The sequence below is a fragment of the Notamacropus eugenii genome, chromosome 5, assembly GCF_028372415.1.
Source record: "Notamacropus eugenii isolate mMacEug1 chromosome 5, mMacEug1.pri_v2, whole genome shotgun sequence".
Taxonomy (NCBI): Eukaryota; Metazoa; Chordata; class Mammalia; order Diprotodontia; family Macropodidae; genus Notamacropus; species Notamacropus eugenii.
This window is the reverse complement of record NC_092876.1, coordinates 369207644-369222756: the sequence shown is the minus strand read 5'-3', so window position 1 is coordinate 369222756 and position 15113 is coordinate 369207644. Positions and strand designations below refer to the sequence as shown.

The 15113-nt window shown below is 36.2% G+C and overlaps 1 protein-coding gene across 19 annotated transcripts in view; it reads right to left on the bottom strand.

Moving 5' to 3' along the window:
* ABI3BP (ABI family member 3 binding protein) overlaps positions 1-15113 on the bottom strand; it is a 286413-nt gene that overhangs the window by 127123 nt on the left and 144177 nt on the right. For all 19 annotated transcript variants that reach the window (XM_072614163.1, XM_072614173.1, XM_072614165.1 and 16 more), the window contains exons 4-5: positions 10070-10202; positions 831-1012 (exon numbers count right to left, since the gene is read on the bottom strand). In XM_072614163.1, the coding sequence (XP_072470264.1) occupies positions 831-1012; positions 10070-10202 (315 nt within the window). The remainder of the gene's footprint in view (positions 1-830; positions 1013-10069; positions 10203-15113) is intronic.

Below are 15113 nucleotides of genomic sequence, written 5' to 3'. Positions count from 1 at the left end.
TCAGAATGGTTCAGTTTTTTTTTAAGTGTAGGGTTTATTGAAAGAATATAATTAAATTCTGCAAGTAAAAAAAATGGTTCCATGTATGCAGACTGTATCTAAGGTGACAATATTATATGAATTCCCAAAATTATGTGTTAGTTTACCTTGCTGACATAATGGTGTGGACATCTGTGTGAGTGTATACAGCATGCTATTCATGAGACTTCCAATTAGAAATGTTATTGCTAACACAAATCACTTTAACATCATATCTCTTCCACCTTTACCACCTGTCTCATATTTCATCTATGTATGCATGTAGTACAAAATAGCTAATTGACATAATTATATTTTGGAGCTCTGAATTTTTTCGAGCCTTGTATGTATTTTTCTTATCATTCTGATTTGATTCATTCAGTTATTATTTGTTGAAATATTGGAATTTTTGGAACATTTTGAAAATGGAGGGAAAGGTAATTGGGATTGAATAATTGAGATCAGGACTAGCCAGAGAATTTGGAACAAATGGTCATCATATATGACTGGCCTGACATTATTTCATCATAGATTTATTTAATGATTTCTTTGGTGAAACTAACAACGTTTTTATTTCATAAAATGCATATAACTGGAGAAAATCTTAAGCTCTGCTTCATGGTTTTAAAAACATGCTTATATTTCAGACTGTTTGACATAGGCCCTTACGTCGAGGAAAAATACATTTCATAAAATATACTCAAGTGCTGTTTATAGGATATTGAATTTATAAAATTCAACCCATGCTATTTTATACAAGTTACAAGAACAATGAAAAGTTCCTGAGGATTGAAAAAACAAACAGGACTTACTTCCTACAACAGTCTTGTGATTAAAAATTTTGCTCCAGAGTCCACCTTCTAAATTATCTTTCACTCCAAATTCATAAATGGTATTTGGCTTCAGATTCTCAACTACTGTTTCAGTGGCTGGGCAGATTTGGAAAATCCATTTCTTTTCTTTGTCTTTTTCCCGATAGCGAACTGTATATAATCTGTTGAATAATAACAGTAATAGTATTATGTTTTGCCACCAAACAGTTGACAACCAGTATCAGTCCTGTCTTTATAATATAGGTTAAATAGAAGCATTGGTTTGGCTTACAAGGACACTAAGGTGAAGGAGAAGTTACTATGAGTAACCCAGGACTCAAAGTCATTTGCATATGGCTCTCCTCATTGGTGGAGAATGATCACTCTATGTTTCATGACTGTGGGATGGTTGGAGTCAGCAAAAGTTCTGAAGAAGAGAGATCCTACTTCTTCTGGCTTCTGCTTCCAAAGAACACATGAATTTCCAGGCTCCCTCCAAGACAAGGAATATCAAATAATTGTTCTCCACCCATGAGGAAAGTTTTATGTAAATGGTCTTCAGTGCTCCAGGTCATACACGATGTACCACAGATTCAGAATCCAACAAGATTTTGACAGATTAGGAACATGTATAGCATCTAATAAGATGAAATCTAATAGAAAAAATATAACATCTTTGAGTTCCTTGATTCAAAAAGCATTTATTAAGTGCCTACTCTGAGCCAGACACCACTAGGTCACTGGAGATACAAAGACAAATAAATAGTCCCAATCTTCTTTTAAGGGAGACAAAATGTACACAGAAATATAATATAAAATAAGTACACTAACAAATGGGAGAGGGGGATCAGGATTCCTGTAGGCAGCAATATTTAAACTGAGCTTTGAAAGAAACTCAGAATTTTTTAACTTGAGGGGTTGTCTGTGGCAAGCATATTCTAGGCACAAGGGCAGACAGTATAAAAGCAGGGAGAAAGGAGATAGAATGACGTATGTGGGAAAGAGCAAGTAAACAGTTTGACCAAAATGTGTCCTCTATTGCTGTTTCTAAACTCTCTATCACTATCACTCAGCAATATCTTCTCCTTTGAAATACAGCATAACCAAACTTATCACATCATTCCTTCCTTCCCACTCCCCAAGGCATTATCTAGAATTCAGCAGTTGTTATTCAGTCCATGTCTGACTCTTTGTCACCCCATTTGGCATTTTCTTGGCAAAGATACTTGAGTGGTATACCATTTCCTTCTCTAGCTCATTTTACAGATGAGGAAACTGATATTAACAAGGTTAAACGACTTGCCCAGGGTGTAACGTTAATAGAATAGGAAGATCTTCCCTACCCATTAATAGGCCTAACACAAGGAACCTGTGATCATATGGATTCTGTGGACACAGGGAACCTAGAATGGGAGAAGCTTGCCCAAAGAGGAGGGAGAGAGGGGGAGAGAGAGAGAGAGACAGAGAGAGAGAAAGACAGAGACAGAGACAGAGAGAGAGAGACAGAGAGAGACAGAGAGACACAGAGAGAGAGAGACAGAGAGAGAACATGAGAAGACAGTGAGAGCAGGAACAGAAGAGAGAGAGAATGTGAGTGGGAGCAGTTGACCCAAGGAACAGAGAGAAAGAGAAGCAAACTGTGAGTAGGGGGAGGGAGGAATTTGTCTAGGGAAGCTTGTTTTTGTGGGGAGGCCTGACAGAAAGGTCAGTGCTCCCTGGATTAGTGATAAGTACCCTGCTAAATCTTATCTCCTGGTATTCTAATGATGTCCCAAATAAATATTTTGGTTGCCTTTGAGGACGAGAATTTTTTATATTTTGCGAATTTACCCTAGAAACACACATGCATATGCATAGCGGCTGCTATGGGTATGGCATTGTCACTACACCAGGGTCATGCAATTAGGAAGTGTCTCAGGCCAGATTTGAACTCAGGAAAATGAGTCTTCTTGACTCTACACCTAGCACTCTATCCACTGTGTCACTCAGCTGGCCCCTGTGAGCAGCACTAATGCCTGGATTTAAGTTAATCCTTGGGTCCATACTAGAGAACTTCAATATATATGTTGATTTTCCCTCAAGTACTCCAATTTTCTAGTTCCTCAATTGACAACTCTCATGACCTACTCCTGTACTCCACCTCAGCTAAACAAAGAGTTGGTTATATCCTTGATCTGCTATCACACACAGTTATTGCACTTCCATCTTCTATTAATTTGAAATTCATTTATCTGATCATCATTGTTATAATTCCATATTTCCCTATGCCAGACTCCTCTCTGACCAATTTTTCATGCTCATTATGATGTTTAACTCCTCCACTGTTAAGCATTTTCCCAGAGCATCAATGTTTCTGACTATACTGTCCAACCTTCCCAAGGTTAGCCCTTCAGTGGGGCAGTTCGACTCTACCCTATCTTCTACTCTTGAATCCCTTACTTCGTTGTCCTATAGCTACTCACATTTTGCCAAAATCTAGGCCTGTATCACTCCCAACATCTATGTCATTTGCTCTTACTCATGTGTTGTTGAACAGAGCTGAATGAAGTCCTTTGTAAGTATGGGAAGAGAACAGGGATTTGGTTCCTGCTTCCATCCCCACCCCAAACTCAACTGATATAGTCACTGAATATAACCACCATGGATGACAAAATTTTAATGTGTTAATAAGGTGTTAACACCTAGTGATACCTTCAGAAAGTCTAAACACCTCTCTGATTGCACTGGAAGGGAGTAATGGTTTCAGAAGAAAAAAATTCTTGAAAGAATTCAAATAGATAAGCCCATGAGGCAGACAGACTGGTGTGGCAGACTCAGATGCAGAGAAAATGTGTCTATCTGCCTTTACTGAAAAGAGAGCCCAGTATCATTTTCCTCTTTCTCTAAACTTTGTATATATACTGGTTCCTTTCCTTCTGCCTACAAGTTTCCTCCATATGTAAAAGCAAAATAAGCATAAAATAAACTTCTCCCTAAATCCTATTATCCTTGCTAGCCATCATCCCATGTCTTTCTTCTCCTCTTCAGCTAAACTCTTTGAAAAGGTCATCTATACTAGATGCTTTCATTTTCTCTCCTCCATTTCTCTCTCATTCTCTTCAAAGGCATCTGCAATCTGGTTTCCAGTCTTGTCACTCAACTGAAAATGTTCCCTCCAAAGTTACCAATAATATCTTAATTGTCAAACACAACAGTCCCTTTTCACTTCTCATATTTCTTAACCTCTTTGAAATATCAAATACCATTCACAATCCTTTTTTCCAGAATATTCTATTCTCTCTGGGTTTTCATGATACTGCTTATGACTTCTCCTTCAAATGAGATAATATTTGTAAAGCTCTTAGCACGGTGCCTAGCACGTATAGGTACTTAATAAATGTTTATTCCCTCATTCTCTTTTCTTCTTTACTAACTCTTTATTCATCTTTATTCAAATCATGATCAGTTACTGCTCAAGGTTCTTTCCTGAGTCCTCTTTTCTTTTCTCTCTTCTTTCTTTCTCTTGGTGACTTTATTAGCACCCACAGGTTTAATTATTTTCTATATGCAGATGAGTTCTAGGTCTACAACCCTATTCTTTCTCCCACACTCCAGTTCTACATTCCTTGAACTGGGGATCCCATAGACATCTCTGACCCAGCATGGACAAAACAACTCATTATCTTACCTCAAAACTCAGGCCTCTTCTTTCATATTCCTCTATTATTATTGATGGCACCATCATCATTCTTCATTTTACTTCTGTGTCATCCTTAACTCCCCATTCTCACTCACTCCACATATCGAAATAGCTGCTAAATATTGTTGCTTCTGCCTTTACAACATCTCTCACATACACCCCTTTTATCCACTCACATGGTCACCACCCTAATCCTAATTGGCATTCATTGCCTTTCACTGGGACTATTGTCATAGCTCCTTACTTGATCTCCCTATATCCACTCCTTCCCCACCTTCAATCCATCCTTCACACAGCTGCCAGTGATTTCTCATAAAAGAAGGAAATCATGTCATACCTACCTCCTCATAAGCTGCTGCCATCACCGCCAATCTATAAATCTCTCTCTCTTACTTCTAGGATCAAATATAAACTCCCATTTCACAATTAAATCTCAATCAGGGATGGCCAGATTGATTGCCTGGAGGCAGGATTAGGAGAGAGAATGGAGGCAGGGAAGGCTATTAGCATGTCATTGCAATAGTTCAGTCAATAGATGATAAGGGCCTAAATATTTTTCCAGAAATGGGAATCTCAGAAGAAAATGCAAGGGAAAAGGGTCATTTGTAACAAAATGTGAAGAAAGTAAATAACCAGATAAAGGTTAATTATTCATAATCTGCAAGCAACATTTATTGGTATATGCAAATATAACAGTAATTAGATCCTGATTAGAGGGAAGGGTGTATGTGTGTGTGTGTGTGTGTGTGTGTGTGTGTGTGTGTGTGTGTGTGTGTGTATCTGTTGGGTAATATTAGGAAAGAAATAGTTGGATAGTTAGAGTTAGATCTGACTATGGAAGATCTTAATAAGGAAGCTGATAAATTAAGGTAGGGAGTAGGGATCTATTAAATGGTTTTACAGGATCAAGGTGGTACAGTAGATAAGATTGCTAGGTGTGCAGTCAGAAAGAATCATATTCCTGAGTTCAAATATGGCCTCAGATACTTTCTAGCCTTATTGTACTGGGCAAGTCATTTAACCCTGTTCACTTCAGTTTCTTCCTTTGTAAAATGAGCTGGAGAAGGAAATGGCAAACCACTCTAGAATCTTTGTCAAGGAAACCTCAAATGGGGGTCACAAAGAGTTGGAAACAACTGAAAAACGACAAACAATAACAGATTTTGATCAACAAAACACATGCTACTTTTCATCTGGGACAGCTTGGGAAGGTTTCTTCTGTCCCTGGACATCCTAAGTCCTAATTTGTTTATTCTCTCATTCACAAACCAAAAAAAGTAAGAACTGTAAGTTAAATATGTTCACCCTTTGGTGTGTACCTGGAGGAGAATCTAAAAACTGAAAGTTGCAGTCCTGGTTCAGAACTATGCAAATAGTAACAGAAATGTTCACAACCAGGGAAGAAAAGTGACACTCCATTTTCAGTTTCTAAGCCAATGGAAAAAAATAGCACTTCTCTCAGTGGAAACTTGTTAGGGGAAGTGCTAAAGAAATGAATGCTCTGATATGGAAAATTTGAGGTCAGAAATTAAGAAAAAAAAAAGGTAACAGTCATCCAGTAAACTCTTTACATTTGTCTAGGCTAAATTAGTTTGCATGAACCTACTATGGTGAAATATTTGTTTTTCTTGCAGCCTGTGCCAGAAACTGGTGTTCCAGAAGCCTGCCAAAGGCATTCAGGTTTGGATAGTTGTGGAAGATTGTATTCCTGAAGGAAAGCTTTGGCCCTACTCAAATTTCAATATCCAAGAAATAATAATCCCCCCTTGAGCTTATTTACTTATATAAATCTACTGTGTTGGGCTAAATTCTGAAAAGCAGCTGCAGGCATATCTGAGGGCAGAATCTGGCCCCCAATCAATAGACTTTCCAAAGCCTGCTTCTAATTATACTCACTTACCATTTTTGTGGGTTTATTTGTTTAGTATAATATCTATAGTATTTATAAAGCTTTTTGATACTAATTGATCTTTTCTCAGATCAATATAAGGGCCCAAACCATGGAGAAAATGTTCATTTGGATATCTTTACTAACTAGGAAGAGGGAAGCAATGATAAATGGAACCCCAAAATGATTCAAGAACCTTGGCTTCAGTCATTACTTTATAATTTACAAATAATTTATAAACCTAGCAATTAGCAAAGGATCTAGCATATAGTAGACACTTGATAAATATTTATTAAATGGAATTATTGAATTGACTTTTAATAAATAGAATAATTGATTTTGAATTTTAGCCTTTGCATTCTGGTACCCATCCTCTGGTGGAAATACTAACAAAGAATACAGTATGATCCTACAGTCTAAAAGGGAAATGAAACATCTAGGTCTACAATCTAATAAGAGGGATAAACCATAGGTCATAGATGGAGCCTCAGAGGAGGTCCTTGTTCAACTATCTCATTTTATAGATGAAGACACTGAGGCCCTAGTCATGATAACAGAGTAAATATCTGAGGATTCAAACTCAGGTCTTCCTGATTCCAAGTCTGGTGCTCCACTCACCAAACCATAATGCATCCTACAGAATTGATCCATTCACAAGTAACTATAACAGGATAGACAAGTACAGAAAAAAAGTTCAAAGAGCTATAATTCAAGGAGAGAAAGATCATGCCAAAAATTGCAATAACAACTTGGCATAGTGAAAAGAGTGTGGATTTAGATTCAGGAGGCCTAGTCTCAAATCCTAGATATGACCATTGTTAGCTGTGGTGTGTAGTAAGGGGAAAATCACTTACCCTCTCAAAGCTTCCATTTCTTCATCTGTAAAAATGGAATAATACTTGTACAACCAAATTAAAGAGAGTAGTTGTAAGGAAAACATTTGCTACATCTGAAAATGCTAAATAAGGGGTCTCAAAAGTCTTTTACAGTTTAAAATTGCACTAAGACTTTGAGGACTTTGAGAACATTACATATACATATTTTATTCTTATCTATTAAAATTTTCTGTTACTCCATGTAATTACTTCGATTATATGCACAAAGGAGTAAAAAAACAAAATGCTTGACTAACATACCCAGGGTAGCAATCTATGGCATAGCCACAATTAGGTTTGTTATTAGATACAGTCTCCTAAGAATTTGTACCTCACACAACATACACTCCTACTACGTAAATTTACAAGTTTCCATGTGCTACTTTAGGACAGGTTATAAGGTTAATTGTAAGCTATCTACTCTTCATCCCATTCTATAGCCAATATTTCTTTGGGCTATTTAATCTTTTGAAGTATATTTCAATCAACAAATATTTATTCATAAGACAAGCCCTTCATGTGAAAGACATTGAGTGAATATGACTCGGAAAGTAGAGAATCGGATGGAATCTCATCCAGGCTATACAAATTATCGTAGAGGGAGTAGGGGAGTGTCTGATCAATGTGAACAAGTAATGTTTGAGATTGATTGACATACAGTAAAGCTGAGTAAATCAATGAACATTTTGAATTAGTAAACATTTAGTAAGTACCTACTATGTGTCAGGTGCTATGCTAAGTGCTAGTAATGCAAAGAAAGGCAAGACTATTAGGTCACATTTTATATCAACTTTACCCTGCTCAAGAACATCTCAGAATTTCAGTTGTTTTCTGTTTTTCACCGTTAGGAGAGGTTGAAAAACTGAAATGGAACTTTAAATTAACACAACTATTTCTTTTCATAGCATTGGCCCAAACCATCTTGACGTATAATTACCAGAAGAATGTGTACTCTTTCAAGGGCATGAAGGCTTACTTAGTGATGGGTGAAAGAGGGATGCTTCAGATTCTGTCAAATGTCAGAGAAATATTTTGTCAGACAAATCTGGGTTTGGCAAAAGTGTCAACTTCTTTTGCCAAACACTTCACTTTTCAGAATCATGAATACTTTCAAGGAAATTTAATCTTTTTCCTGATTCATCTCCGTAATCAAAATTCATTTAAGAGAGATTATTGATATTTGAGAACATGGACAAATGTTTTCCAGAGATCTTTTTTATAGGCAAAGACAAATGTTGTCAAAAGAAATCAAAATCAAATTTCAAAAATTAAAACGTCCCAGGTCTGAATTTTTATTTAACACAGTAGTTTTGGGGTAAAATTATTTGGATAAAATTTTGGTAGGTTTATCTAGATTCAGACTTCTGAACCATTACATTTCAAAGCATTATGCAACCTATTTAGATATTTGAAGTGATGAATTTAAGCAAAATTGATACAACAAAGTTTCCATAGTCAATCAAGTCTGTTCATACAAATGGTGATTCAAAGTCTAGACACTACTTTTTGTGTGTCTTTTTGCATCTTTAGTACCTAACACAGTGCCTTACATAACTTTCTGTTGTTGATAAAAATAAACTTTTCTAAAATAAATATATTCACTCTCTGTTTTTGAAATAGCTATCCCATAGTCAATTCACCCTCAGCTAGACCAAAATAATTCATTATATTTCTCCCAAAATGAACCCCTTTTCCAAACTTCTATATACCATTGTGTCATACCTCCTTCTAGTTACCCAGATTCACAACCTTAGAATTATCCTTGACTTCATACCCTCCCTCATCCACCACATCCAACCAGTTGTCAAATCTTGCCAATTCTTGCCATAAAAGTCTATCATGTCCCTTCTCTCCTTTCTTCTCACAACCACTACCTTATCACCTCTTGTCTATTACAATAGCCTCCTAATCAGTGATGACAAACTCAAATAGAAATGGAAGCCATTAAGCTACACATAAGGATCTCTGTGGTCATCATACTGACTTAGAAAATCATATCAATATTATTTGTGTTTTATTGTAGTTGTATTTTATTGTATTGTATCTTGTTAAATATTTCTCAATCATATCAGGTCAAAGTTGGGAGTGTTGTGGGCAGCACATAACCTATGGACAACATGTTCGAGACTTGAAAATGATCTCCTTGCCTTGTTTCTCCTTTCACCAATCTATCCTCCATATAACTGAAAACATTGTACTCCTAAAGTATCTGACCAAGTCACTCCCTTGGCTGAAAGACTTCAGTAGTCTCCTATTACATCTAGAATTAAATACTAATTTCTCTGCCATTCCAAGCCCTTTGCAATATGGTTCTACCACATTTTTTTCAGGCTTCTCACACCTCCTCTTCATTCACTTTACATTCCAGTCAAACTGTCTGTTTTGATATTTCTCACATTTGACATTCCATGTTTTCTTTTCCTATGCCTTTGTACAGGTTGTTCCCCATGCCTGGAATATACTTTGTCCTCATCTATGCCTCTTACAATCCCTGCTTTCCTGCAGAGTTCATTTCAACTGCAAACTTGTCCATGAGGCCTTTTCTGATCCCCCTAAATGTGTGTGCTTCCCCCAGCCAATTATGTCTGGTGTGTGTATGTTATACATTTGGTATCCTCTTATATGTATAAATGCTCTCTCCTCTGATAGACTGTAAGACTCTTGAAGACATGGACTGCTCCATATTTCTCTTTATAACTCCAGAAACAATTACATTGTAGGCTTTGATAAATATTTGTTACTTGATTAAAACCACATGCTTATTTTAGGATAAGGAAGCTGAGTTTTGGTAAATTACCTGTCATTAGGACACTGACTTGGTAAGGTCCAGTCATATTGTGGGTTGATGAGGAAACCCCAGGACAGAAAGACTGAGCTTGGTGTCAAAGTGCCAACTACCATTTGGAGAGGTTTCCTGGAGCGAGATTTACCTGTAGAAGCAATGCACAGATTAATTTGATGATACTTTGTAAAGAGAATTAGTGACTTGCAAAGATAATATAGACTGAACACTCCCAAATCCTTTCTCTCCCTAATGTGTTTATTTATCCGGTGAGATTCAACTTCTTTCTTCAAAAGTGAATTTTAATCACACCTGAAGGTTTTGAAATTTTGCTGGTTAAAATACAACACATATATATGTATGCATGTAAATATGTACACATAAATATAGTACATTAATATATTATATTAATATATTATATTAATACATACATGAATATATTTATATTACACACTATATATTGCATGTACATATACACATATACGTATTATATATTTCTTAATAATTTTAATTCTTATCTTGTTTGGCTTTATTGAGTTTACTTCAGTATTAAATTATGCCTAGTAAAGAATATTGAAAAATAATACTATGACTTACTTTCAACTAGAGATAGAAAGAAAGCCAGTAAATTTTTCCTGTGACTGTTAACTAACAGTGTCTATGAAGAGACACTATCTTGTTGTATGCATTGTCCTCTGTTTCTAGCTATCTGAATTAGATGAATCCCTGTGACTAAAATTGTAGTAAACATACTGTGAGCTGAATAACAAGATGAAAAACCTATTTTTGAATAATTTAGTCCTCTAGATTTTCTTGGATCAAATCCATAAAAAGAAATTAAATATTTCCAACCAGAGAGGTCTTCATTATCATCATCATCATCATCATCATCATCATCATCATCATCATCATCATCATCATCATCATGAGGGCAGCAGGATATAATGGGAAAATTGCGAGATATGAGTCAGGAGAGACTTAGGTTGGAATCTCATCTCTTCACATTTATGAATTGTGCAACCTTGGAGAAGTTATTGCTGTTATTTCAGTTTTCTTAAATTCAAAATGATTGTAATGATAGTTCCTTAACACTCAAAGGTTGTTATGAAGAGAACACTCTACAGATGTTAAAGGGTTCTCTTAATGTGAAGCCTTTTTTATTAAGTATAGGGACTGTGTAGAAAGAGAAATGTAATAATACACCATTAAAAAGGCTCTTTGATTTGAATTTCTAAAAATAAAAGAAACCATGAGAATGGGAAGATAATGAGAAAGAATAGAATAGCTTCTTAGACATAAAAGTAAAACACTGACATATATTTGTAGATATACCTATGTGTATATACACACATATAGACATATACATACACACACACACAATTAGAACAGTAAATGATAGTGGGAGTTGAGTGAACCACACTGACTCCAATTCTGGAGCTAGCTCAGTTTCCTTTCTATTCAATTATGGGTCTAGTCCAAATTCTGTCTAGTGAGAAAACTTTGTTCAGTTGTGGGAATTGTGTGAATCCAGTCTTGTGTATCTGGGAAGCTAGACTACTTCTATCTGCTGCTTAGAGACCCTTAACTAAGGACCTAGGTTACGTTGACCAGAAACCAGATCAGATTCAAGCATTGATGCTATCCCACAATTGTACATCCAAAGCAACTCATGTCTTATCTGAAAATTGGCCCCATGATGGACTGCCCAGTCCATTATTGTTTCCATGTTCCTTTGATTGTTTGATTGTTTACAAACACTTGGGAGTGGGACACCTCTTTTTATGATTTCAGGGAATTACACCTGTTCACTTTTCCCCTCCCAACTTGGAAAGTTGGCATGCACTGCTTAATAAATTGTTATGCCTGGAAGTTCGAATCTTTGTTTCCTCAGTCATTTCATCTTTTACCCACCACAGCATACATATATGAATATATCAATGTGCATGTGTATATATATATATATATATATATATATATATATATATATATATATATATGTGTGTGTGTGTGTGTGTGTGTGTGTGTGTGTGTATATATAATGTATGTGTGTGTAACATACATATATATTTTATATATATGTGCATATATATGTATATATGTATATAGGTGTATGTGTATATGTTATATACATACATACACATATTTATGTGTGTGTGTATTTATCCTATATCTAGAATACATTAGAACAAATGAAAAAGAAAGGCATTTTTTTTAAGGAATAACAGCATTTGTTACTTCCTATGCTGCTGACTATGATAGGAGCCAAGGGGCTCTTGACCACTACCACTATCTTATACTTTGAGAAAGTGATTTTGCCTTTAAAACTCTTAATTTCATCATCTGTAAAATGATAAGGTTGGATGAGTTTATAACTAATGTCCTTTTCAGTTCTAATATTCTCTAGTTATATCAAAAGAAAAGCAGGCATGGGGCAATTGAACTAAAATAAAATGTACCTAATTTCTTTTTCTTTTATTCAGGAAATTGTCTAGTTTTCAAGACAATTTTTGTTTGTATATTTGTTAGGCAGGGCTTATGTATCTTATTCTAAGACTAGAAGGAAATAACTGTTGGGATGTTATATGTATAAGTGCTGGACAGATGAGATTTTTTTGTGACTAAATGTAACTCTCGTAAGTCCAAGATTTTTTGAAAATTATTTTCAAGTTTGTTTATTCCATCTTGGATAAAAGTATTTGGAGTATCTCTTCAACAAGAAGCATTAAAGACTGGTAAAATGCATAAGATGTTTGGGTATAAATAATTTCCAAATTGGGGTGTGGAGAAGAGGTGTAGTTTACCAGATAATTAGAAAGTAATTTTTTATTAAATTTAACAAAATCTAGAGAAGCAAATGGCCCAGTTTTTGTTCATCTTGCAGTCTCACTTCTTTTCTTGCTATTCCATGAAACGCTTTTGGTATTAATCCATGTAATTTAGCAATTTCCAAGAAATCTTGCATGTAGCTTTTTCTGATCTCTCTCCCTTGACTCTATCTCCCATCCCACTTTAAGAGACAATAATTTTTCCTCCTTTGGAACTTCCATGGTGTATTCTTTTACTATGTACATAATACATTCTATGTTGATTTATTTTTTTCCTTGTCTTATATCCTTTATAGTAGTAGTTCCTTCATCTTGGTATTTGTCCTACAAAAAGCAGATGTGTAGGAAATGTTTGTTGAACTGAAACTTCAGTGATATCTTTGCCTCTTGCCTCTCCCTCTCCTCCCTGATCCAGTTGGCTAGTGAGGTCTAGTGAGTCTGCTTTCGCAATATTTCTCACGTCCACTCCCTTCTCCCAATTCCCATTGGCACCATCCCAGTACAAACCTTCAAAACCATTGACTTGGGCTTTTGCATTTGTTAAAGGTCAAAGTTGCTATGGCACTGAACAAAAAGAAGGCATGCTCATATATTTGAGGTTATGGGAGAGGGTGGATGATAAACATGCTAGTTATCCTCTGGGCTTATTTAAGAGGGGAGATGAAGCTGGAAAGAACTAATGTCCACCAGGATTTCTCTTCTATAGTCCCTCACTCCCGCACCTTCCCCTTCCCTGAAAGACAACAAAGGAGTTTCTAGGACTAGATTGGTTTGGGGGCTAAGGCTCAAGCTACAAACCTTCTTTGCCTCAGCTTCCTGGTGTCTTCTGGTCATATTGATTTGTCTTTGTGGGTGACCTAAGGTCATTAAAAAGGCCCTTTAAAAAAGAGTTGGAGCCCTTCAGATATAGTCAATGTACCAAGACATTAAGTTGCCACAACTTGTCCTTCTGATCAGATCTGTTTTCATATGGAGGATAGAGAGACCTTGTCTCCCCAAACTAAGTCCTGCAGTATCTTTTATATATCAAGGCTAAGTAAACCTCTTTTTGTTAATTGTTGAACAAACTATTTAGTGTCCCATTTCATTGCAACCCTGAACCTAAATCAAGAAGTTCAGAGTCCAAGTCAGACCTGTACATTAAAGGGATGAAGGCTTCAGGGTAGGTTTGGTTGTAGAGTGGTTGGAAATTGACCTGCAGGGAATGAAGGAAGGAGTCTGGATGAAGAACTAATGTTTGATCAAATGCCTGTCATTTTTTGAGTCAGTGAAGTTTGAGAATGGTTGAGTAGACAGAGGGGGATTAAGGTAGATAAAGTAGAATGAGGAAAGAATAAACTGAATATGTATAGAAGAGAAAGAAGAAAAATCAGAAAATATGGGCCTTGTATACCCCAGGAGTGCACTGAACCCTGAAGCAAGAGGGGTTGGGTTGTAGTTTTCCCAAATGAGAGAGGACACTGGGTTTTGGTGTCATTTTCTTCTTCCCCTTCACTCTCTTCTCCTCCCCGCTCCTTCCGAAAAACACATATACATCAGAGTTTTAAGAATCTGTAGGTTGGACAGCTACTTGGTGCAATGGATAGAATGCCAGGCCTAGAATCAGGAAGAACTTAGTTCAAATCTGACATCAGACACTTACTAGCTGTATCACCCTGAGCAGGTCTCTCAACTATTCCCATCTGAAAAATAGGAACAGTAATGATATATCCCAGGGTGTCAAAAGAGTCAAATATATTTATCAATAATATATTTAGTTAAATATATTAATAACATATCAAATTAATAATTGATCAGTAATATATAGTGTTCAGCATAGTGCCTGGCACATAGTAAGTGAAAATAATTTTTTATTATTTATTAATGTTTTGAATTCCTTTATCCATGTGGATAGTAGTCCCTCTATGACTGGCTATACAGGCTTCCCATGGCCAACAAATTCATCATGTGGTGGCTAAACTGGGGGTGAGCATCTCAACTTAGCTACATGGGTCCTTAGACCACAGACATCATGTATTTCCAAGCCTGCACTTGAAGCCTTTTCAGCTTGCGAGGCTATGCTAGAGTTTTTACTGTGGTGATTTAGCTTTCCAGGTCCCAGGGTCATTTCTATGCCAGATGTGTCATCGATGGAGGTTGTAGGTGGAGGTCACATAGTCCATAAACCAACAAAGAGCAGTGATGAGAAGCTCTTAGTAAGGTTTTGTCTCTTTCCACTTTTATGGATTTCTGTC